Genomic DNA, 24,274 nt, shown 5'->3' with positions numbered 1-24,274 from the left:
CTTTTAACACAATGCCTGGGACAGAGTAAATCTGCACCCAAAAAAAAAAAAAAAATTATATATGTTGCTGTTAACTGTTTTCCTATCGTGTTTCCCTTTTTCTGTTATGGTGACCTAAACAGACACAGGACTTCCCAGGTGGCCACGCCAATGATAAAGAACGTCATCTGCCAACGCAGGAGGCATAAGAGACCCAGGTTCAATCCCTGGGTTGGGAAGATCCTCTGGAGGCGGGTATGGCAATCCACTCCAATATTCTTGCCTGGAGAATCCCATGGACAGAGAAACCTGACCAGCTACAGTTCATAGGGTCGCAAAAAGTCGGATACAACTGAAACAACTTGGCAAACAGACACATAAGCTAAATACTCTGATTCTCATAGCCACGCCCCTAGTGTTAACTTTGTTATCAGCACAATCCCAAGAATCTTCTACCCAAGTGAAATCAGGTCACCATTTGTTGTTTTAAAAAATACCTTTTAAAACTTCAAATTAATTCTGGAATAAAGACAGAACTACTAGGGTGGAGCAAAGCTCTGCCTTTCAGCATCCAGCCCTAGTTTCTCTCTGACCACTCTTCCCATGGCCCCTATACTCCAGGCACAATGGAATACATACCATTTCATAAATGTAGCATTGATTTTGTGCCTCTGTGTCTATTTGTCTTTTTTTTTTTTTTTTTTTACTTTTCTTTTGTCCTCCTAAATCTCCCTCCTTTTCTTCCCACTGGGCAAAATTGCATCTTCCACATCCTAGTTTACTGTCTCTCTCCTATGCACTTTCCTGAACCTCTTTCCCCTTGATCTCCTTGGGTATTATTAAATGTTTCCTGTTCTGTGCTCCCAAAGAACTTTGCTTAGGTCTCTTTTTATGCATTTACCATCCTGAACTAGAATTATTGCTATGTTTGTTTGTCACTAAATTTTAATTCCTAAATGGCAGGGACCCAATCCTGTGTTTAGTTAATGTTTGTTGAAAATAAAAAAGAGTTTTATCACAAGAATTCCTCAGTAAATGTCTAATGAGGGTAGCATAGCCAAGGGGATAAGAAAGACTGCCAACTGTCTGAACTATAGAGATTTTTGAGGAAAAATAAAAACTGGAAATTCATAGCAGGGTGTTGTAAGTTCAGAACAAGAATTTTTAGGATCAAACAGAAAAGATCTTTCTCATTCAGGGATCCAGAGGGCATGAGAATGGATACATAGAGAACAGGGCAAAAGCAAAGCCTTGACTCTAAATAAATGCAAAATGGACATATATAACTGGGAAGGGTTAAATCTGACTCCATATTGGATCTGCTTCTGTGACTTTAAATCTTATTTTGCCGATTTTATTATTATGTGGTTTAGTTGATAAGTCATGTCAGACTCTTGTGACCCTATGGACTGTACTGCCAGGCTCCTTTGTCCATGAGATTCTCCAGGCAAGAATATTGGAGTGGGTTGCCATTTCCTTCTCCAGGGGATCTTCCCGACCCCTGTCCTTCTCCAAGGGATCTTCCCAACCCAGGGGTTACAGGCAGATTCTTTACCAACCGAGCTATGAGGGAAGCCCTTTTGTAGGCATTCATAACAGACTGCCTCAGGTAGCCCTGCCTGCCCGCCTCTGCCTGAGCCCTGGGCTATGGTCCCTTTGTTTGACTCACAGGCAGATAGCCTGACCCTGCCCACCTGTGAAAAACTGGGACATCCTTGAGTTCTTTGTGTGGGAAATGGTGCCCTTTGTCTCTTGTTTACCAGCTTGGCTCAGAAATTCATATGTGGAGGGCCAGAACCACAGATAGCTATGGCATATTTGTTTATTGATATGACAGGAGATACTCCATTTCATACCACCTGTGAAATGACTATAAGGAAGTGAAACTAACACAGCCCTCTGCCTAAGGCTTGCCATTCTGAGAGACATTTGCAAGAATTAAATGGTCTTTTACTTTGTTTCCTCACCTCCCCCCATCTCTGATCCATAAAAGAACCTAGCATCTAAGCCCTGGCATCCAGAACAATACAATTATTTTAAGACACTAGTCTGTCATTTTCTCAGTCAGCCAGCTTTCCAAAGTCATATTGCTTGCCTCAATACCTCATCTCCCAGATTTATTGGCCTATCGTGTAGCGAGCAGAATGAGCTTGGACTCGGTGACACTTGCAGCACAGTTTGTACCTAAGAGAGAGGGTAACCAAGGATCCCTGACCTGGAGATGTCAGCAAAAAGGTTCTGGTGCTCCAGAGGGTCAGATATCAATACCATCCAGAAATTTCACATGGACAGACAATGCAAAACTGGGCAGTTGCCAGGATAAAGATGCACTGTCTTAGGAAATATACTGAGAAGAAATTATGGGTTGGCACATTCAATCCTGTTACCTAGAGGGTAAACTGATGTGTTGAGTGGAGCCCTGGGACTACAAATGCAAGTCCTGGGTCCAAGTAAATGCAGAGGATGATAATAACCTCATTGTGCTGTTGCAAAATCAACGAGGTCAGGACTGTCAAAAGACATCATAAAACAGCATCACAGTGTACAAAGTGTTGTTTTTTTTTTCATGTTTGCATAAAAATGGGGAATGAGGGCTCTGAAAATCTCTGCAGTTTCCAAAAACTTTTTATCACCCCCCCATTTGTCACCTTAATTTCCACTTTACCTCAAGCACATCCTCATAGACACACGCATACTAACTAGCAGCCAATCTCTCCCAAAGGGAAAGACTGAGAACTGAGGAGACACCAGAAATCAGAGAGAGGAGGATTTAGCTGGCCCAGAAGAGAGGTGCCTCAACAGCATAAAGTGGACAGCTATTTGAGGTAAAATCGGGCTGGACCTCAGATGGCAGCTGCAGGAGAGAAATGAAGGACTGGAGGGGGAGCCAACCCAACGACCCAAGCGTCACCCTTCAGACTGCTCAGCCCTGAAGCACCCCAGTCTCCTACAGTCCTGCCAGCTGACTGCCAGCCTGAGCAGCAGTTAGTAATTAGAACCATGGCACACACTCAGATAACATTTGGAGGCTCTGAAGGAAATTGGAGCTAAATCACTCTATTTTGAAAACAGAACATAATCAAGGAAAAATAAACAAAGGGTCTGTTTCTTTTTTTAGAAAGCCTACACTGACTCATTGGAAAAGACCCTGATGCTGGGAGGGATTGGGGGCAGGAGAAGAAGGGGACGACAGAGGATGAGATGGCTGGATGGCATCACCGACTCGATGGACATGAGTTTGAGTGAACTCCGGGAGTTGGTGATGGACAGGGAGGCCTGGCGTGCTGCAATTCCTGTGGTCAAAAAGAGTCGGACACGACTGAGCAACTGAACTGAACTGAACTGAACTGAACACTGCCTTAAACCCCCAGGGGATAGCTCTATGCTTGAGATTTTCTCTGAAAAGTCACATCATTTTAACAAGTCTCAGGAATGTTTCTTGGAGAACTGTGAAAAATCTTAGCCCTTTCTTGAGGACAGGGCATTAGAGCCTCCAGTGAGGTGGAGTAGAAATCTACGTTGAGGCTTTCAGTCCTCCACATTCCTTCCCCCTGGCCTCCAGGACTCTTCCCTCAGTGCCTGCTCAGCCCCCAGCCCAGCCCATCCTCAGATTCTTCCCCAGAGTCTCTAAATTCCATGTCAGAGAATCATGGAAAAGTGGTCAGGGATACACTATCCAGGAGAACAATGAGATCACTGCCAGCACTGAGTCTATTGTTTTTATGATTAAAACAGAAATCACAGACTGCCTACAAAATGCCAGATCCTGCCTGTATAGAGATTATTTAACCCAGGAACAATTCTCCATAATAAGACTTTTATGTATCATGTCTACATTATAGGTGAGAAAACAGAAGCCCACCCCTCAAAAGTTAAATATTCCCAGGGTTTAATAGTTGGCTGGTAAAACAGAAACTTGAGCTAGACTGTTCAATTCCAACACCTGTACATTCTCCCCTTTAACTGTCTTTGTGTTGCACCTTCTGAAAGCTAATAAAATCTGCCCCAGAGGCAGGATAGAAAGGGGGCTTGGCAAGTAGAACACCTGGCCCAGTTAGATCCTTGGAAGAGAAACCAAGAGGGCCCTCCTGGACTGGGACTTAGGCACTTCCCACCTTTCAGCCCCAATTCTGGCTGTGACTTAGGCAGGGCCCACAGTGGAAAGTAAAAATCTTTACCCTCTATTGAGTACTTCCTTCTCATTCAATACAGGCCTCTCATCAAGCTGTCAAACAGACATCATTAATCCCATTTTGCATACAGGGATGTTGAAGCTCAATTAGAGCTCTCAGCATCATATCCATGTGCTTTCCAATATGCCAAGCTACTGCCCTGCCTCTCTCCCAGTATCCTTTTGAATGATTTTTTAAGGACTATTTCAAGGTTAATCTCCAAGGAATCCAAAATTTAAAAAACCCATGAGGGCTTCTCTAGGACTCAGGACACCTGACCAGCTGTCCCCACTTGGGTTCAGTGGGGAAGGGAGACAAGGAGGGAATGGAAGAGGGGATTTGTGACCACTGTTCTTACCTTGGCTAAACACACAGAATGTTCTGTGCCTAGAACAGTGGGGTGGGGGCCTCTGGTGCCCCTGCCAGCATCTGTGGGAACATCTGGAAGAAAATGTCCTTGGAGGGAAGCCCAGGAATACCTGGGAACCTCTGACTGTTACTGCCAGGCCATAGAGGGAAGGCAGTCCTCAGGGGTGATACTGTGACTGGCAGGACTACCAGGGCTCATCACTCAATTCATGGAGAGGGAACCTTCTCTTCATACTCTATAAGGGTATGATTCACACGTGCTAAGTCACTTCAGTCATGTCCGACTCTTTGCGACCCCATGGACTATAGCCCACCAGGCTCCTCTATCCATGGGATTCTCCAGGCAAGAATACGTGGGTTGCCATGCCCTCCTCCAGGGATCTTCCTGACCCAGGGATCGAACCTGTGTCTCCTATATTGCAGGCATATTCTTTACCGCTGAGCCACCGGGGAAGACCCTAGAAGAGTACCACATTTACCCGAGTCATCTGCATTTTCTGCCCCTTATATCTTGCTTGTATTTTATAATGCAGATGAACCCTTACAGGGCCATTCTAAAAAGAATGGCCACAAACAGACTGGAAAGGTGAGAAAGTACAATTTCTGACTCTCAAAAGGCAGAGTGAGGCTCCCATCTCCACTCTCCTTCCCATCCCCGTTCTCCTCACTCAATCCAGTCTGTCCCTCAAAAATCAACCACAGTCATAGCTCCAAGCATTCATGGCCCTGCCCCTCCACTTCCCAAGTAGGACCAGAGCCAAGAAGGTTCCCACACACCTTCACATTTTGATCCTTATCAGAGACCTTCAGAGCTTCTTTGATTATCATCTATATGCAGCAGAACAGCCTGAACTTGGACTTTGATTAATATACATTTTTTTGTTTTTTTTCCAAATATCAGATTATGCCAGACTAAGCACCAGAGATACTAAAACACAGAGTAAACAAGTCATGTTTCAGCCTTCCAGTGTGGGGGGTGGGGGGGGAGTGGGGAGAGAAATTGAGACAAATATGCAGCTATCATAACATGTTATGATAAATGCTAGGGCAGGGGTAAGTACAAGTGGCTCAGAACAAAGCAGACAATAGTTCACCAACTTGTCAGGCTCTGAGGAGGTAACATCTGAGCCAAGACTTGCATGGCCAGTCACAGTTAGCAGGGTTGGGAACACGGGGCCAGCAGCATTCAGTTAGATGACAAAACACATCAAGTGCCTACAATGTGCCCAAAACTGGAAATAAAACAGTGGATGCAACAGAAAAGATCAGTGCTTCTATGGAGCCCAAGCACTAGGAGAGCCATAATAGAAAAGAAACAAATAAGCAAGAATATTTAAGATAAAGATAAGTGCCCTGAAGATAAGACAGAGTGAAGGGATAGAAAAGGACAGAGGCAGGACAGCCCTATTTGAGACAGGGGGTCAGTGAAGGTTTCTCTGAGGTGGTGACATACCAACTGAGAGATGCGTGATGAGAAAACACCAGCCATTCTAAGATCGAGGCAAAGAGCATTCCAGGCAGAGGAGGCAAGAGAAAAAGGTCTTCTGTTTTGGGAATTCACAGGAGGAAGAAGGTAAAGGTGGCCAGAGTATCAAGAGCACAGGAGAGTTGTAGGAAATGAAGTCAGAGAGGAGAGGAGGGGACAGGTCATGTAGGGACTTGCAGGGTGCGGCCAGGAGCTTTGATTTAATTCTGAGTGACTTGGGGGAAATTAAGCAATAGGCTTGATCTAATTTGTTTTCAGAAGTGCATTCTACAAATGCAAAGACCCAGAGAGAACGAGAACACACCCTGTTTGAAAAGCTGCAAGTGGTTCAGTGTGTGTGCATTTGTGGTGGGGCGGGGGGCAGGGGGGGTGGTAGGGGAAGGGGGGACGCCTAAAGAGTGCAAGGCAGGAGAAGTCACAGCGTGGACACAAAATCCAGTTTTTTAAGTGGGCTGAAGACTGAACCCTGATCCTAGACATGGACTGGGTCAGGATCGGAACCCCAGGAATTGTTCTAAGTTCTAGACTCAGCACAGCCTGACTTCTGATATAAAGTGTAGCATGAGCCCAGACCCCATTCAGAGCCCACACCCAACACAGGGCTATAATCTGACCCCTGATCATAAACCGAGCTTCAAGCACACTAACAACCTGGGTCAAACCAGCCCTGTTCACACAACAAACCCCAGTCCAACTCTAGTGTGGTCCCAGCCCCATTTGCTCTCGACCCCACCACCTTCATTTAGCCCCATCCCCATCAGGCTCAAGATGGGTACCCCAGTAAACTGATCACAGGAAAATGTCTTAAAAACTGCAAAAGAAGCATCCAGCACCACCCAGGTTCCCTTTACCACAGGAGCACAGAAATTGCTGAGGCCGTCTGTCCTGAGTCTGGGGCCTCCTTCACATCCCCGGCCCCACTCCCTACTTCTGGCTCTCCTCAGCCTGGTCTCTCATTCACTTAGCAGGTCTAATGAGGGACCCCTAGCTGCAGGAAACCCACACCCCAGGAGTCACCTCCAGTCTCCCACACTCACCTCAATTGCACTGAAGGAACGAGTGCCCTTTTCTCCAGGACTCTTCCAGCAGCGATCTGGCAGGCTGCACCGTAGTTCCGCCCTCTCAGTCTCCGCCCCCTCCCTCGTCAGGCTTATTTATTCTGTCATATCTCCTCCCCTCTTTTGGCTTCTCCCTGCTGGGGGTAGGGCGCTGCTCAGAGGGTCTATCTGCAGATACCCCTCATACCCAACTGTGGGACTGATGTCCTTCTGGGCTGCTGTGTCCTGAGAAGGTGTGCTTGGGGTATGGGGAAGGAGGTGTAGTGGGTAAGGGGTCTCTAGAGTCCTCCCCAGATGGGCCCTGTGCCAGTTGGAGTATTTCTGCCAGGTCCCAACGTGAAGTTAGGGTGAATGAGTATGGAGAGTCTAGAGAAACTCATGTGTGTGGCCATGGTCTCTGGGAGAGGCTTTCTCCAAATTTCCCCCAGCCTCATCAAACTCAACCAGAGGAAAAGCAGTATATGTTTTCAGGGAGACCCCGTGAAACTCATCACCTGCCTGAAGCTTTCTCTGGCCTCCACCTTCCTTCCATGGGTGGTACCTGCTTGGTCCTTGCTGGGCCTGCATCCCAGTGGACCCATCTGCCTTTCCCAAAAGCTATAGGGCTGCGTTTTCTTTATCCCCCGGGTTCTAGGGCCCGTCTCTAGCTAATTCATAACGTGGATCCCTGGGGACCATACATCTGACTTCTATTCCCTGGCCTTGAACTTCATGTTGAGAAAGGAGGATGTGGTTTCCTTAGCCCTCCCCTACCTCCAGCTCCAGCCATATAAGACCAATGCCATCTGGTTTCTCTCTTAAGGGCAAAAATAGTGAGAGAACATTTTAGAGGGTTAGAGATCAGTGGGAATGAGAAACTAAGTATGTCACATATTTAAATAATTTTTAATAAATCTATTAATAAAGCAGAGTGAATTTTCATTGGTTTCTCCTTGTGTTTTTACTGATCAATTTCACAACTGCAAGTTTTAAATTCACAACACAGGGTGATCTAAGTTATGCAAAATTAGACAATGTCAATCAGACAATTCCAATTCAGACCATATCAAAACTAGCGATTACAAGATCTCCAGGTACCTGTAAACCTGCAGCCTGTCATTCATTGCTATCACCCTGCAGCCATCTCTGTTGCTTCCCTCAAACTCCCATGGACTGAGAAGGTGTGAAGGACACCCCAGGGACTTCTACCTCTGGCCAAGAGAGAATAACAGGAGGTAACATCCCACCTGAAGGAACCTAAAATAGACAGCATACATTGAAAAAAAAAAGTCTGCAAGATACTAGATATCAGGCAATGAAGGACAATGAGCCCTGAGACATGGAAAACAAATGGAGTGAACCTGGGGTTTCCCCAGCTTACTGCCTTGAGAGGTTCCCTGCTGAAGTCCAGGAAAGGAGAATGCAGATTCCAGAGGATATCTTAAGTTAAAGATGTAGAGCTGGTAGTCCAGGAAGCCCCAGCTAGCTAGAATTTGAAGACCAGGTATTGGAGGTGAGAGATCTACAGAGAGAGAACTCTAGAGACATGTAGAGGATCCTCTGCAAGAATCCAGCTGAGTACTGAGCCCACACGCATGTGAACAAGCTACTTAAGACTGGGGGCAGAGCCACCCGGAAAAATTAGAGTTGGCATCCCCACCCAGGGTTCATATTGGGTCATAGATAGTGACTGTTCCTACCTGCCAGATTGGAGAACTTCAAGATTCACAGGGCATTGAGTAGAGAATACAGAAGGATCCTGCCTCTGTAGTGGGGAATAATTAACCAAATATTATCTGCAGTATCATGTGGATTTTAGATCATAATTGATCATCAATGAGTGGGGAAAGTTGTTTGTTGACTTTATAAAATAGTACCAGTCAAACTAAGGACTTTAATTTATAGAGACAGGAACAAGAGATGAGTGTGGATGGGGGTTGGAGGGGGTTTGGAGAGGGATAAGTGAATTTGGTTTATCTTAAGTAAGTAAACCACAACCCACTCAGGCTCTCCTTCTCTCTGAGAGGTCCCAGACAGACAGCCATTGAGCATAAAGTATGTCAGGCCCTGGAGACAGAGAAGCCTAGTCCTTTTCCTCAAGGGAGACAGACAACTATGTATAAGGGTATTTCATTTCTAAAGGAGATCAGTCCTGGGTGTTCATTGGAAGGACTGATGTTGAAGCTGAAACTCCAATACTCTGGCCACCTGATGCGAAGAGCTGACTCATTGGAAAAGACCGTGATGCTGGTAAAGATTGAGGGCAGGAGGAGAAGGGGACGACAGAGGATGAGATGGTTGGATGGCATCACCGACTCAATGGACATGGGTTTGGGTGGACTCCAGGAGTTGGTGATGGACAGGGAGGCCTGGCGTGCTGCGGTTCATGGGGTCACAAAGAGTCGGACACAACTGAGCGACTGAACTGAACTGATGGAAGATAAACATACAGCTTTCATAAAACTATTTAAGCTCTATGACAGAGGGATAAACATCCAGTTGGAAAATAAAGCTTTAAAGTTCATGATCAAGGGAAACAGAGTTTGTGGGAACCTCGGGGAAGCCCTTAATATAGTCTGGCACTTAGCCAAGTTTTCAAACCAGCGACAATTACCCCAGTCATCACCATTTATCAAAATAAAGAGATTCTAGAGGACTCCAAGATTTCCCAAGATCTCCTGAGAAAGAAGGCCATGAGTTAATATAAAACCAGAGATACTGTTGCCTGGATAAGAGACTAGCTTCTGGCCTTGGCACAGCAAGGCCTTATGAAAGGTGAAGTCTCTTGTCTGAATATTCCCTAAAATGGAATAAATATACCTCATTTAATCAGTTTTATTATTTAAAACCATTACCATCAACGTGTATCGATCACTGTCTATTTTCCATGTGTTTTCACATCTGTTATTCTACTTAACCCCCACAACCACCTGATAGGAGGTACATTATATTTCCTTTTTTACAGCATTTACAATTCCCAAAATTACTGAGGTGCAGTAGGTTAAGCAATGAGCCCAAATATTAAAGCTAGTGATCCTAATCTCTATTGATTCTAATCCCCACCCCACAATGTCTTTTCCTGATACAGCTATCAACCATGTTTAAAGGAACTTCTTGGCAAGGTTGTGATTTCTTTGAATTTCATTTGTAAATTTGCACATCACTTGTAAATCAGACACCAGCATGGGAAAATAAATGTCAACTTGTCTGAAGCTCTGTGAAAAAAATTTATTATGAGATAGTAAATAATAATGTTTTCATTAATAACAGTAAATCAGGATGGCCACACGAGGCCACACTGGTGATGCACTGCACAATATAGGAGCAGCATTCACGTGGACCATGACGTGGATATTGTTTCCTAAAGCCGTACAATGAGACAACCACGAATATGATCATTTCTTGCATGTTTCACTTTTCAGTTTACATAGGAGGTTCGTAGGATTTAAGCTTTACAGCATCACTGCCATTGTAGCTTCATTATTCAGAAGAGGAAATCAGATCCAGAGAGGTCTTACAGTATGCCATTTTATGATATTTCCAGGATTTTAACCTTATAAGTCTTACTTCAGTATTCTTTCATCTCCCTCAAATGAACCTACATTATTTTCTACCTATAATTCTTCACTGTGAACATTTTTGACCTAACAGTTTCTAAGTTCATTATGGCACATTCTTGTGCCTTATAATCCACAGACATTGGACAAATGAGTGCAATATGCCTTAATACATAGTAACCACAAACAATACATACACACACACATTTGTAAACATATACCCTTCAGATATTATATTCCATCTATCTATGACTAAAGACATATATATTACACAGAAGGATTTCATATCACAACTACTTTGCATCACAGGCATACACCCAAAGATAAACAAGCCAAAAGACACAGCCCTCCCAACACTACATATTCCACACACTTATGTGTATTATAGTCTACATTGTTATAAATATGCAACATTCTACATTCTACACCCTACCATTTATATATGATTAATACATTCTACATTTTACATATTAAATTCTACATTTACATATTACAAATATGAGGGGGAAAGGAGGCATCTATTCTCATTAGATACACATGCTCTACAACCATTCTCACATAGATGCATATCATATACCAACTAACAGAGGTCACATAAACACAGTAAGTGTGTAATTATAGACATTATCCACAAAATATTATACATGACAGGACACAGCTGACAGGCAGACCAGCTGGCACACATTCTGTGTACTCACACACACAGGCTAAAATCACATATAGCCACACAAACATACCTACATACTCACAGCTGCAAACAAGATAAACATCACCCTTACAGAAAAATAATCTCCAATAGAACCACATAGATGACATTGGCAGATTCCACATAAATACACGCCCATATATATAGAAACATAAACACTTCACGGGAGCTGTTTCTTTGCTTACTACCATCTCCCTCCCCTCCCTTCAATCAGCATCACACAAATACCTTTATTAATCCTTAAAAATGACTGTGTTACCTCTTTGGGATCCAAGAAAGAAGTTATAGTTAACATGTCTTCACTGATGCAGATACATGGGAGCAAAATAATAAAAATCATACATCAAGACTGGAATGAATCATGATGTGTATAATTTACAGCCTTTCCATGTCAAAATTACACGTATTTTCTAGTTGGGAGAGAGAAATAAGGTAAGGTCACCATAGGAAGGGAGTGTAGAGTGATCTCTACCCAGCATGTCCTGTCAAAATTGGTTCTTCTGAAGTGACCCATCTCTGGAGATAGAAATTGAAGGTCTACTTAGACAACTTGGAGCACAGAGCCCAGTGGGTTGGACGTTCCAATCACCAAGATGTTCAACAGGACCTGAACCCTGCCATCTTTGGTAGAGACTAAGGACACTGGGGAGGAAATCCTGCTCACCTGCCATTCTGTGAGAATATATGGAAGACTCGAGAACGAATCTCCTTGGTTTTGGCTCCATAGACTATAGGGTTAACCACAGGTGGCAGCAGTAGATAGATATTAGCCATAATCACATGGAGCAGGGAAGTGGGGCCACTCAGCCTGTGCACCACGGAGAGCCCAATCAGGGGCATGTAGAAGACCAGCACAGCACAGAGATGGGAGATGCAGGTGTTGAAAGCTTTGAGTGCTGCCCCCTGAGAGGAGAGCTCCAACACAGCCCTCAGGATGAGGATATAGGAGAAGCCAATGAAGAGGGAGTCGACGCCCATGACCGAGAGGATGATAAAGAGCCCGTACACCACATTGACCGTGGTATCAGTACAGGACAGCTTCATAATATCTTGGTGCAGACAGAAGGAGTGTGTGACAGTGTGCTTCCGGCAGTATGACAGCCGCTTCAGGATGAAGGGCAGGGGAAAGAAGAGTACAAACCCTCTGGTCAGGGCAGCTAGTCCAATTTTGGCAACCATAGGCCTTGTGAGTACAGAAGCATGCCGCAGGGGGTGGCAGATGGCCACAAAGCGGTCAAATGCCATGGCCAGCAGAATAGCTGACTCCATGGCTGACAGAGCATGGATAAGGAACATCTGGGCCAGACAGGCATTGAACTCGATCTCCTGGACACCTGTCAGGAAGAGGCTGACCATCTTGGGCATGGTGACGGAGGAGAGAACTAGGTCAATGGTGGAAAGCATGGCCAGGAAGAGGTACATGGGCTCATGCAGGCGCCTTTCCACACGGATGATGAGGATAATGGCTAGGTTGCCCAGGCTGGCCAAGGCATACATACAACACAGTGGGAGAGCCAGCCAAAAGTGGGTGTCAGGTCCCAGGCCAGGGATGCCCACCAGCAGGAAGCACGCTGGCTGGACCAGAGTTCCATTTGGCACAGTCATGGCAGGAACGAAGAGCCGAAGTTTCTGTATCCCAAGTCCGAGGTCTATGAAAGGGAAGAGGAGAAATATCACTCAGTCATGGTTCAGCGGAGAGAAAGGACTTAGGAAAGGGCACTGAAACAGTGACGGCGACAAACAGAATGTCTAAGTTAATTCCAAAACTTCAGTCTCATTCTGCTTTAATTTTTTTTTTTTTTAACATTTTTAAAAGACCTTTTATTTTATATTGGGGGTACAGCTGATTAACAATGCTGTCACAATTGCAGATGAGCAGCGAAGGAACTCAGCTGTACGTACATACACATCCCTCCCTTAGATTTAAGGGACTAGTTCTGATAGAATGCCTGATGAACTATGGACGGAGATTCATGACATTGTACAGGAGACAGGGGTCAAGACCATCCCCAAGAAAAAGAAATGCAAAAAGGCAAAATGGCTGTCTGAGGAGGCCTTACAAATAGCTGTGAAAGAAGAAAAGTGAAAAGCAAAGGAGAAAGAAAAGATATAAGCATCTGAATGCAGAGTTCCAAAGAATAGCAAGGAGAGATAAGAAAGCCTTCCTCAGCCATCAATGCAAAGAAATAGAGGAAAACAACAGAATGGGAAAGACTAGAGATCTCTTCAAGAAAATTAGAGATACCAAGGGAACATTTCATGCAAAGATGGGCTCGATAAAGGACAGAAATGGTATGGACCTAACAGAAGCAGAAGATATTAAGAAGAGGTGGCAAGAATACACAGAACTGTACAAAAAGAACTTCATGACCCAAATAATTACGATGGTGTGATCACTCACCTAGAGCCAGACATCCTGGAATGCGAAGGCAAGTGGACCTTAGGAAGCATCACTACAAACAAAGCTAGTGGAGGTGATGGAATTCCAGTTGAGCTATTTCAAATCCTAAAAGATGATGCTGTGAAAGTGCTGCACTCAATATGCCAGCAAATTTGGAAAACTCAGCAGTGGCCACAAGACTGGAAAAGGTCAGTTTTCATTCCAATCCCAAAGAAAGGCAATGCCAAAGAATGCACAAACTACCACACAATTGCACTCATCTCACACGCTAGTAAATAAATGTTCAAAATTCTCCAAGCCAGGTTTCAGCAATACATGAACCGTGAACTTCCAGATGTTCAAGGTGGTTTTAGAAAAGGTGGAGGAACCAGAAATCAAATTGCCAACATCCGCTGGATCATGGAAAAAGCAAGAGAGTTCCAGAAAAACATCTATTTCTGCTTTACTGACTATGCCTAAGCCTTTGACTGTGTGAATCACAATAACCTGTGGAAAATTCAGAAAGAGATGGGAATACCAGACCACCTGACCTGCCTCTTCAGAAACCTGTATACAGGTCAGGAAGCAACAGTTAGAACTGGACATGGAACAACAGACTGGTTCCAAATAGGAAAAGGAGTACGTCAAGGCTGTATATTGTCACCCTGCTTATTTAACTTCTATGCAGAGTACATCATGAGAAACGCTGGGCTGGAAGAAGCACAAGCTGGAATCAAGATTGCCGGGAGAAATACCAATAATCTCAGATATGCAGATGACACCAGCCATATGGCAGAAAGTGAAGAACTAAAGAGCCTCTTGTTGAAAGTGAAAGTGGAGAGTGAAAAAGTTGGCTCAAAGCTCAACATTCAGAAAACGAAGATCATGGCATCTGGTCCCATCACTTCATGGCAAATAAATGGGGAAAAAACAGCTGACTTTATTTTTCTGGGCTCCAAAATCACTGCAGATGGTGACTGCAGCCATGAAATTAAAAGAGGCTTACTCCTTGGAAGGAAAGTTATGACCAACCTAGACAGCATATTAAAAAGCAGAGACTACTTTGCCAACAAAGGTCCGTCTAGTCAAGGCTATGGTTTTTCCTGTGGTCATGTATGGATGTGAGAGTTGGACTACAAAGAAAGCTGAGCACCGAAGAATTGATGCTTTTGAACTGTGGTGTTGGAGAAGACTCTTGAGAGTCCCTTGGATTGCAAGGTGATCCAACCAGTCCATTCTAAAGGAGATCAGTCCTGGGTGGTCATTGGAAGGACTGATGTTGAAGCTGAAACTCCAATACTTTGGCCACCTGATGCGAAGAGCTGACTCATTTGAAAAGACTCTGATGCTGGGAAAGATTGAGGGCAGGAGGAGAAGGGGACGACATAGGCTGAGATGGCTGGATGCATCACTGACTCAATGGACATGGGTTTGGGTGAACTCCAGGAGTTGTTGATGGACAGGGAGGCCTGGCGTGCTACAGTGCATGGGGTTGCAAAGAGTCAGACATGACTGAGCAACTGAACTGAACTGAACTGTCCTCCCTTAAACTCCCCTCCCATTCAGGCTGCCACATAACATTATCTGCTCTAGTTTATCATAGATGTACCCCCCGAGGGTCCCATTAATCTCACTGTGAAGCCCACCCAGGATACATGTGCAACGCCCTTCATTTCCAGAGCTGATGTTGCTGACCACATATCCTGCTTTTGGTCCCTTCTAAACCAGCACTGCCAGACTTGCACAAATCCTGCCAGAACCCAGCTTTGCTAGTGCATGTTTGGGTTAGGGTATGTCTGGGTTCAGAATTTGAGGTCAGTCTGTGCTTGCCTTTTAAAATCCATTCTCAACTGACTTCAGGGCAGGAAGTAGGGTGGGGGTGGGAGTGTCCATCTGAGACTCAATTTCAAGAGATAGGTTTGTGTTTCAGCTTGAGTAGCATTTCTCAGACTTCACTGATGGAATTAGCTAAAGCTGTTATTGAAAACACTGTGTCTCAGGTTCTACTCCAGACCCAGAGAATCGGATTTTCCAGGGAAGGGGTCCAGAAATCTGTTTAAAAAGAACAACAAATCTCTTCTGTCCGAGTGATTTTTTTTTTTTTCTTCCAATTTTATTTTATTTTTAAACTTTACATAATTGTATTAGTTTTGCCAAATATCAAAATGAATCCTCCACAGGTATACATGCGCTCCCCATCCCGAACCCTCCTCCCTCCTCCCTCCCCATACCATCCCTCTGGGCCGTCCAGTGCACCAGCCCCAAGCATCCAGCATCATGCATCGAACCTGGACTGCAACTCGTTTCCTACATGATATTTTATATGTTTCATTGCCATTCTCCCAAATCTTCCCACCCTCTCCCTCTCCCACAGAGTCCATAAGACTGTTCTATACATCAGTGTCTCTTTAGCTGTCTCGTACACCAGGTTATTGTTACCATCTTTCTAAATTCCATATATATGCGTTAGTATACTGTATTTATGTTTTTCCTTCTGGCTTACTTCACTCTGTACAATAGGCTCCAGTTTCATCCACCTCATTAGAACTGATTCAAATGTATTCTTTTAATGGCTGAGTAATACTCCATTGTGTATATGTACCACAGCTTTCTATCCATTCATCCGCTTGATGGACATCTAGGTTGCTTCCATGTCTTGGCTATTATAAACAGTGCTGCGATGAACATTGGGGTACACGTGTCTCTTTCCCTTCTGGTTTCCTCAGTGTGTATGCCCAGCAGTGGGATTGCTGGATCATAAGGCAGTTCTATTTCCAGTTTTTTAAGGAATCTCCACACTGTTCTCCATAGTGGCTGTACTAGTTTGCATTCCCACCAACAGTGTAAGAGGGTTCCCTTTTCTCCACACCCTCTCCAGCATTTATTATTTGTAGACTTTTGGATCGCAGCCATTCTGACTGGTGTGAAATGGTACCTCATAGTGGTTTTGATTTGCATTTCTCTGATAATGAGTGATGTTGAGCATCTTTCATGTGTTTGTTAGCCATCTGTATGTCTTTTTTGGAGAAATGTCTATTTAGTTCTTTGGCCCATTTTTTGATTGGGTCGTTTATTTTTCTGGAGTTGAGCTGTAGGAGTTGCTTGTATATTTTTGAGATTAGTTGTTTGTCGGTTGCTTCATTTGCTATTATTTCTCCCATTCTGAAGGCTGTCTTTCACCTTGCTTAATAGTTCCTTTGATGTGCAGAAGCTTTTAAGGTTAATTAGGTCCCATTTGTTTATTTTTGCTTTTATTTCCAATATCTGGGAGGTGGGTCATAGAGGATCCTGCTGTGATGTATGTCGGAGAGTGTTTTTGCCTATGTTCTCCTCTAGGAGTTTTATAGTTTCTGGTCTTACGTTTAGATCTTAATCCATTTGAGTTTATTTTGTGTATGGTGTTAGAAAGTGGTCCAGTTTCATTCTTTTACAAGTGGTTGACCAGATTTCCCAGCACCACTTGTTAAAGAGATTGTCTTTAATCCATTGTATATTCTTGCCTCCTTTGTCGAAGATAAGGTGTCCATATGTGCGTGGATTTATCTCTGGGCTTTCTATTTTATTCCATTGATCAATATTTCTGTCTTTGTGCCAGTACCATACTGTCTTGATAACTGTGGCTTTGTAGTAGAGCCTGAAGTCAGGTAGGTTGATTCCTCCAGTTCCATTCTTCTTTCTCAAGATCGCTTTGGCTATTCGAGGTTTTTTGTATTTCCATACAAATTGTGAAATTATTTGTTCTAGCTCTGTGAAGAATACTGTTGGTAGCTTGATAGGGATTGCATTGAATCTATAAATTGCTTTGGGTAGTATACTCATTTTCACTATATTGATTCTTCCAATCCATGAACATGGTATATTTCTCCATCTATTAGTGTCCTCTTTGATTTCTTTCACCAGTGTTTTATAGTTTTCTATATATAGGTCTTTAGTTTCTTTAGGTAGATATATTCCTAAGTATTTTATTCTTTCCGTTGCAATGGTGAATGGAATTGTTTCCTTAATTTCTCTTTCTGTTTCTCATTATTAGTGTATAGGAATGCAAGGGATTTCTGTGTGTTGATTTTATATCCTGCAACTTTACTGTAGTCATTGATTATTTCTAGTAATTTTCTGGTGGACTCTTTAGGGTTTTCTATGTAGAGGATCATGTCATCTGCAAATAGTGAGAGTTTTACTTCTTCTTTTCCAATTTGGATTCCTTTTATTTCTTTTTCTGCTCTGATTGCTGTGGCCAAAACTTCCAAAACTATGTTGAATAGTAATGGTGAAAGTGGGCACCCTTGTCTTGTTCCTGACTTTAGAGGAAATGCTTTCAATTTTTCACCATTGAGGATAATGTTTGCTGTGGGTTTGTCATATATAGCTTTTATTATGTTGAGGTATGTTCCTTCTATTCCTGCTTTCTGGAGAGTTTTTATCATAAATGGATGTTGAATTTTGTCAAAGGCTTTCTCTGCATCTATTGAGATAATCATATGGTTTTTATTTTTCAATTTGTTAATGTGGTGTATTACATTGATTGATTTGCGGATATTGAAGAATCCTTGCATCCCTGGGATAAAGCCCACTTGATCATGGTGTATGATCTTTTTAATGTGTTGTTGGATTCTGATTGCTAGAATTTTGTTAAGGATTTTTGCATCTATGTTCATCAGTGATATTGGCCTGTAGTTTTCTTTTTTGTGGATCTTTGTCAGGTTTTGGTATTAGGGTGATGGTGGCCTCATAGAATGAGTTTGGAAGTTTACCTTCCTCTGCAATTTTCTGGAAGAGTTTGAGCAGGATAGGTGTTAGCTCTTCTCTAAATTTTTGGTAGAATTCAGCTGTGAAGCCGTCTGGACCGGGGCTTTTGTTTGCTGGAAGATTTTTGATTACAGTTTCAATTTCCATGCTTGTGATGGGTCTGTTAAGATTTTCTATTTCTTCCTGGTCCAGTTTTGGAAAGTTGTACTTTTCTAAGAATTTGTCCATTTCTTCCACGTTGTCCATTTTATTGGCATATAATTGTTGATAGTAGTCTCTTATGATCCTTTGTATTTCTGTGTTGTCTGTTGTGATCTCTCCATTTTCGTTTCTAATTTTGTTGATTTGATTTTTTCTCCCTTTGTTTCTTGATGAGTCTGGCTAATGGTTTGTCAATTTTATTTATCCTTTCAAAGAACCAGCTTTTGGTTTGTTGATTTTGCTATGGTCTCTTTTGTTTCTTTTGCATTTATTTCTGCTCTAATTTTAAGATTTCTTTCCTTCTACTAACCCTGGGGTTCTTCATTTCTTCCTTTTCTAGTTGCTTTAGGTGTAGAGTTAGGTTATTTATTTGACTTTTTCTTGTTTCTTGAGGTGTGCCTGTATTGCTATGAACTTTCCCCTTAGGACTGCTTTTACCGTGTCCCACAGGTTTTGGGTTGTTGTGTTTTCATTTTCATTCGTTTCTATGCAAATTTTGATTTCTTTTTGATTTCTTCTGTGATTTGTTGGTTATTCAGCAGCGTGTTGTTCAGCCTCCATATGTTGGAATTTTTAATAGTTTTTCTCCTGTAATTGAGATCTAATCTTACTGCATTGTGGTCAGAAAAAATGCTTGGAATGATTTCTATTTTTTTGAATTTACCAAGGCTAGCTTTATGGCCCAGGATGTGATCTATCCTGGAGAAGGTTCCATGTGCGCTTGAGAAAAAGGTGAAATTCATTGTTTTGGGATGAAATGACCTATAGATATCAATTAGGTCTAACTGGTCTATTGTATCGTTTAAAGTTTGTGTTTCCTTGTTAATTTTCTGTTTAGTTGATCTATCCATAGGTGTAAGTGGGGTATTAAAGTCTCCCACTATTATTGTGTTATTGTTAATTTCTCCTTTCATACTTGTTAGCATTTGTCTTACGTACTGTGGTGCTCCCGTGTTGGGTGCATATATATTTATAATTGTTATATCTTCTTCTTGGATTGATCCTTTGATCATTATGTAGTGACCTTCTTTGTCTCTTTTCACAGCCTTTGTTTTAAAGTCTATTTTATCTGATATGAGTATTGCTACTCCTGCTTTCTTTTGGTCCCTATTTGCATGGAAATCTTTTTCCAGCCCTTCACTTTTAGTCTGTATGTGTCCCCTGTTTTGAGGTGGGTCTCTGTAGACAACATATGTAGGGGTCTTGTTTTTGTATCCATTCAGCCAGTCTTTGTCTTTTGGTTGGGGCATTCAACCCATTTACATTTAAGGTAATTACTGATAAGTATGTTCCCGTTGCCATTACTTTATTGTTTTGGGTTCGAGTTTATACACCGTTTTTGTGTTTCCTGTCTAGAGAATATCCTTTAGTATTTGTTGGAGAGCTGGTTTGGTGGTGCAGAATTCTCTCAGCTTTTGCTTGTCTGAAAGCTTTTGATTTCTCCTTCATACTTGAATGAGATCCTTGCTGGGTACAATAATCTGGGCTGTAGGTTATTTTCTTTCATCATTTTAAGTATGTCTTGCATTCCCTCCTGGATTGAGAGTTTTCTATTGAAAGATCAGCTGTTATCCTTATGGGAATCCCTTGTGTGTTATTTGTTGTTTTTCCCTTGCTGCTTTTAATATTTGTTCTTTGTGTTTGATCTTTGTTAATTGATTAATATGTGTCTTGGGGTGTTTCTCCTTGGGTTTATCCTGTTTGGTACTCTCTGGGTTTCTTGGACTTGGGTGATTATTTCCTTCCCCATTTTAGGGAAGTTTTCCACTATTATCTCTCAAGTATTTTCTCCTGGTCTTTCTTTTTGTCTTCTTCTTCTGGAACCCCTATGATTCGAATGTTGTAGCGTTTAATATTGTCCTGGAGGTCTCTGAGATTGTCCTCATTCTTTTTAATTCGTTTTTCTTTTATCCTCTCTGATTCATTTATTTCTACCATTCTATCTTCTAATCACTAATCCTGTCTTCTGCCTCTGTTATTCTACTATTTGTTGCCTCCAGAGTGTTTTAATTTCACTTATTGCATTATTCATTATATATTGACTCTTTTTTATTTCTTCTAGGTCCTTGTTAAACCTTTCTTGCATCTTCTCAATCCTTGTCTCCAGGCTATTTATCTGTGATTCCATTTTAGTTTCAAGATTTTGGATCAATTTCACTATCATTATTCGGAATTCTTTATCAGGTTAGATTCCCTATCTCTTCCTCTTTTGTTTGGTTTGGTGGGCATTTTATCCTGTTCCTTTATCTGCTGAGTATTCCTCGTCTCTTCATCTTGTTTAAATTGCTGAGTTTGGGGTGTCCTTTCTGTATTCTGGCAGTTTGTGGAGTTCTCTTATTAGTGGCGTTTCCTCACTGTGTGTGGGTTTGTACAGGTGGCTTGTCAAGGTTTCCTGGTTAGGGAAGCTTGTGTCGGTGTTCTGGTGGGTGGAGCTGTATTTCTTCTCCTCTGGAGTGCAATGAAATGTCCAGTAATGAGTTATGAGATGTCTATAGTTTTGGGGTGACTTCGGCAGCCTGTATCTGAAGCTCAGGCGTGATTCCTTTGTTGCTGGAGAATTTGCTTGGTATGTCTTGCCCTGGAACTTATTGGCCCTTGTGTGGTGCTTGGTTTCAGTGTCGGTATGGAGGCAACTTGATGAGCTCCTGTCAATGAATGTTCCTTGGAGTCAGGAGTTCCCTGGAGTCAGGGTTTAGGACTTAAGTCTCCTTGCTTCCGATTATCGGTCTTAATTTTTTACAGTAGTTTCAAACTTCTCCTTCTATACAGCACCACTGATAAAACATCTACATTAAAGATGATAAGTTCTCCTACAGTGAGGGTCACTCAGAGAGGTTCACAGGGTTACATGGAGAAGAGAAGAGAGGAGGGAGTTAGAGGTGACCCAAATGAGATGAGGTGAATCAATAGTGGAGAGAGTGGGCTAGCCAGTAGTCACTTCCTTATGTGCACTCCACAACTGGACCACTCAGAGATGTTCACGGGGTTATACAGAGAAGAGAAGAAGGAGGAAGGTAACAGAGGTGGCCAGAAGGATAAAAGGGGGGAATGAAAAGGAGGGAGACAGATCCAGCCAGTAATCAGTTCCCTAAGTGTTCTCCACCGTCTGGAACACACAGAAATCACAGAGTTGGGTAGAGTAGAGAGGGGTTAGGGAGGAGACACAGGCGACCTGGTGGAGAAAAAGGAGGTCCAAAGGGAGAGAGAGCAGTCAAGCCAGTAATCTCACTCCCTAGTGAAAAATGGGTCCTGAAGATTGGGTCCTTAAAGGTACAAAATTGGTAACAAATACATAAAAGCAAAAATTAAAAATCTAGAGTAGAGTTTGGAAATTCAAAAATACGATGTTAAAGAAAAGAAGAAGGAAAAGAAAGAGAGAAAGAACGAACAAACAAAAACAAACAAGGTCGTGAAAATTATAAGAAAGTACAGGTACAAAATTGATAACTAATACCAGAAAGCGAAAATTAAAAATCTAGAGTAGAGTTTGGAATTTCAAAAATACGATGTTAAAGAAAAGAGAAGGAAAAGAAAGAAAAAACGAACAAACAAAAACAAACAAGGTCGCAAAAATTATAAACAAGTACAGGTACAAAATTGATAACTAATACAGAAAGCAAAAATTAAAAATCTAGAGTAGAGTTTGGAATTTCAAAATACAATGTTAAAAAAAAAAAAAAAAAAAGAAAGAAGAAAATAAGAGAGAAAACGACAAACAAATACGAACAATGTCAAAAAATTATAAAGAAAATAGGTACAAAATTGATATCAATACCAAAAAGCATAAATTAAAAATCTAGAGTAAAGTTTGGAATTTCAGATATACAATGTTATATAAAAGAAGAAGAGAAAGAAAAGGAAGAAGAAAAAAAAAAAAAAAGTCACAGAAATTATAAAAAAAAAAACTATAGGTACAAATTGATAACATATACCAAAAAGCGAAAATTAAAATCTAGAGTAGAGTTTGGAATTTCAAAAATACAGTGTTAAAGAAAAGAAGAAAAGAAACAAACAAAAAAAAAAACAAGGTCAAAAAAATTATAAATATATATATGAATGTTTGCTGAAGAAGAAAAAAAAAGGGTCTTTTTTTTTTTTTTTTTTTTTGCAAAGTAATAGGTTATAAAGTGAAAATTAAAGGAACAATAGAGGACTTAAATTTTTTTTTTTTTTATAAAAAAAAAAAAAAAAGAAAGAATGATCGTAAAAATAATAAAAATATATCTAGGGCTTTTTTTTGGTTTTTTTTTTTTGTGGTGTTGTGGGTTCAGTTCATTTTTTGGCTAGTTCCTTGGTCAGATTTATATTTCTCAAGATCTATAGGCCCCTTCCTATGTAGTCCGTAGTAACCACCAGGGTTTTGATCTATTGCCTGTAGCTTCCAAGGCGTTTCCCTCTGTTATATCTTCTTCTGTTTGCTAGTCTCTTCAGTATCTGGTTTCCGCCCTGACTCAAAAGGGCACGGTGGAGGACACTTTTTTTTTTTTTTTAGGCTTACTTGTTCAGTCGCGCTGTGGGGAGGGAGGGAGGGATGCTGCAAACAAATAACACTGGCGTGGGCTCGCAGTGCCTCAGCCACCCTGGGTCTGCCCCCGCTCACGGCGCGTGTAGCCTCCCTGTCCACACTGCTCGGACTCTAGGTTGTCCGCCGGAACAATCCGAGGCTGGCCCTGGGCTGCATGCACCTCCCAGGTCCAAGCCGCTCAGGTTCAGGCACTCGGGTAGTCCTCAGAGGGCAGACTCAGTTGGGCCTGCGTTTTGTGCTCTTCCCAGGTCCGAGCGCCAATTTGCTCTTCCCAGGCGAGCGCCAATGCTGCGACTTATCGCCTCCCCGCCACTCGGATATCTGGATGTAAAACCGGCGCACCTTCTCAGGCAGATGTTGACCGTCCAGACCCCCAAGAAGTTTTAGTTAGCAAAGAAGCCTGCTTACAGTTTAATAGATAATGTCTCTCTGGGGCTGCGATTGCCCCCTTCCGGCTCTGGCTGCCTGTCACCGAAGGGCAAGGTCTGCAGCCGGCTATCTCTGTTCAGTCCTTTGTTCCGTGCGCGGGCCTGGCGGTCTTAGGTTAGGGCTGGCTTTCGCGTGGTAGGTATCCCACAGTCTGGTTTGCTAGCCCAAATTATTTCGCTCAGATAGCGCTCAGGGTATTCAGGCCAGATTCTTACTCTCAGCGATGCAGCCCGCGCCGCGCCTCCCTGCCCAGCCCCGGCTTGCTAATGGCGATGCAGGCATCTGTGCTGCTTCTCCGCTGGGGGAGTTACCGTAGGGCTCGCAATCTGCGAGTTTTAAATTGTTTATTATTTTTTCTCCCTGTTATATTGCCCTCTGTGCTTCCAAAGCTCGGCACAGATTCGACAGTGAGAAGGTTTCCTGATGTTTGGAAACTTCTCTCTTTTTAAGATTCCCTTCCCGGGACGGAACTCCGTCCCTCCCTCTTTTGTCTTTTTTTTTTGTTTTAATATTTTTTCCTACTCCTTTCGAAGAGTTGGGTTGCTTTTCTGGGTGCCTGATGTCCTCTGCCGGCATTCAGAAGTTGTTTTGTGGAATTTACTCGACGTTAAATGCTTTTTGATGAATTTGTGGGGAGAAAAGTGTTCTCCCGTCCTACTCCCTCCCGCCATCTTGGCTCCTCCCTCT

At 42.6% G+C, this 24,274-nt stretch overlaps 1 protein-coding gene across 4 annotated transcripts in view; it reads right to left on the bottom strand.

The window, feature by feature from the left end:
• Window positions 1-24,274, bottom strand: part of LOC113905571 (olfactory receptor 51E1) — a 58,946-nt gene that overhangs the window by 6,178 nt on the left and 28,494 nt on the right. Inside the window, exon 1 of one of the 4 annotated variants that reach the window (XM_027563080.1) lies at window positions 12,864-13,031. The exons of 1 other annotated variant lie outside the window; for it this stretch is intronic. In XM_027563080.1, the coding sequence (XP_027418881.1) occupies window positions 12,864-12,911 (48 nt within the window). In that variant the 5' untranslated portion in view covers window positions 12,912-13,031. Of the gene's footprint in view, window positions 1-7,043; window positions 7,553-10,262; window positions 13,032-24,274 lie in introns of those variants that run through there. 2 more of the 4 variants (XM_027563082.1, XM_027563083.1) reach the window with 2 other exon arrangements.

The sequence above is a fragment of the Bos indicus x Bos taurus genome, chromosome 15 (genome assembly GCF_003369695.1).
Source record: "Bos indicus x Bos taurus breed Angus x Brahman F1 hybrid chromosome 15, Bos_hybrid_MaternalHap_v2.0, whole genome shotgun sequence".
NCBI classification, from domain to species: Eukaryota; Metazoa; Chordata; class Mammalia; order Artiodactyla; family Bovidae; genus Bos; species Bos indicus x Bos taurus.
This window is presented reverse-complemented; position numbering and strand designations above follow the sequence as displayed.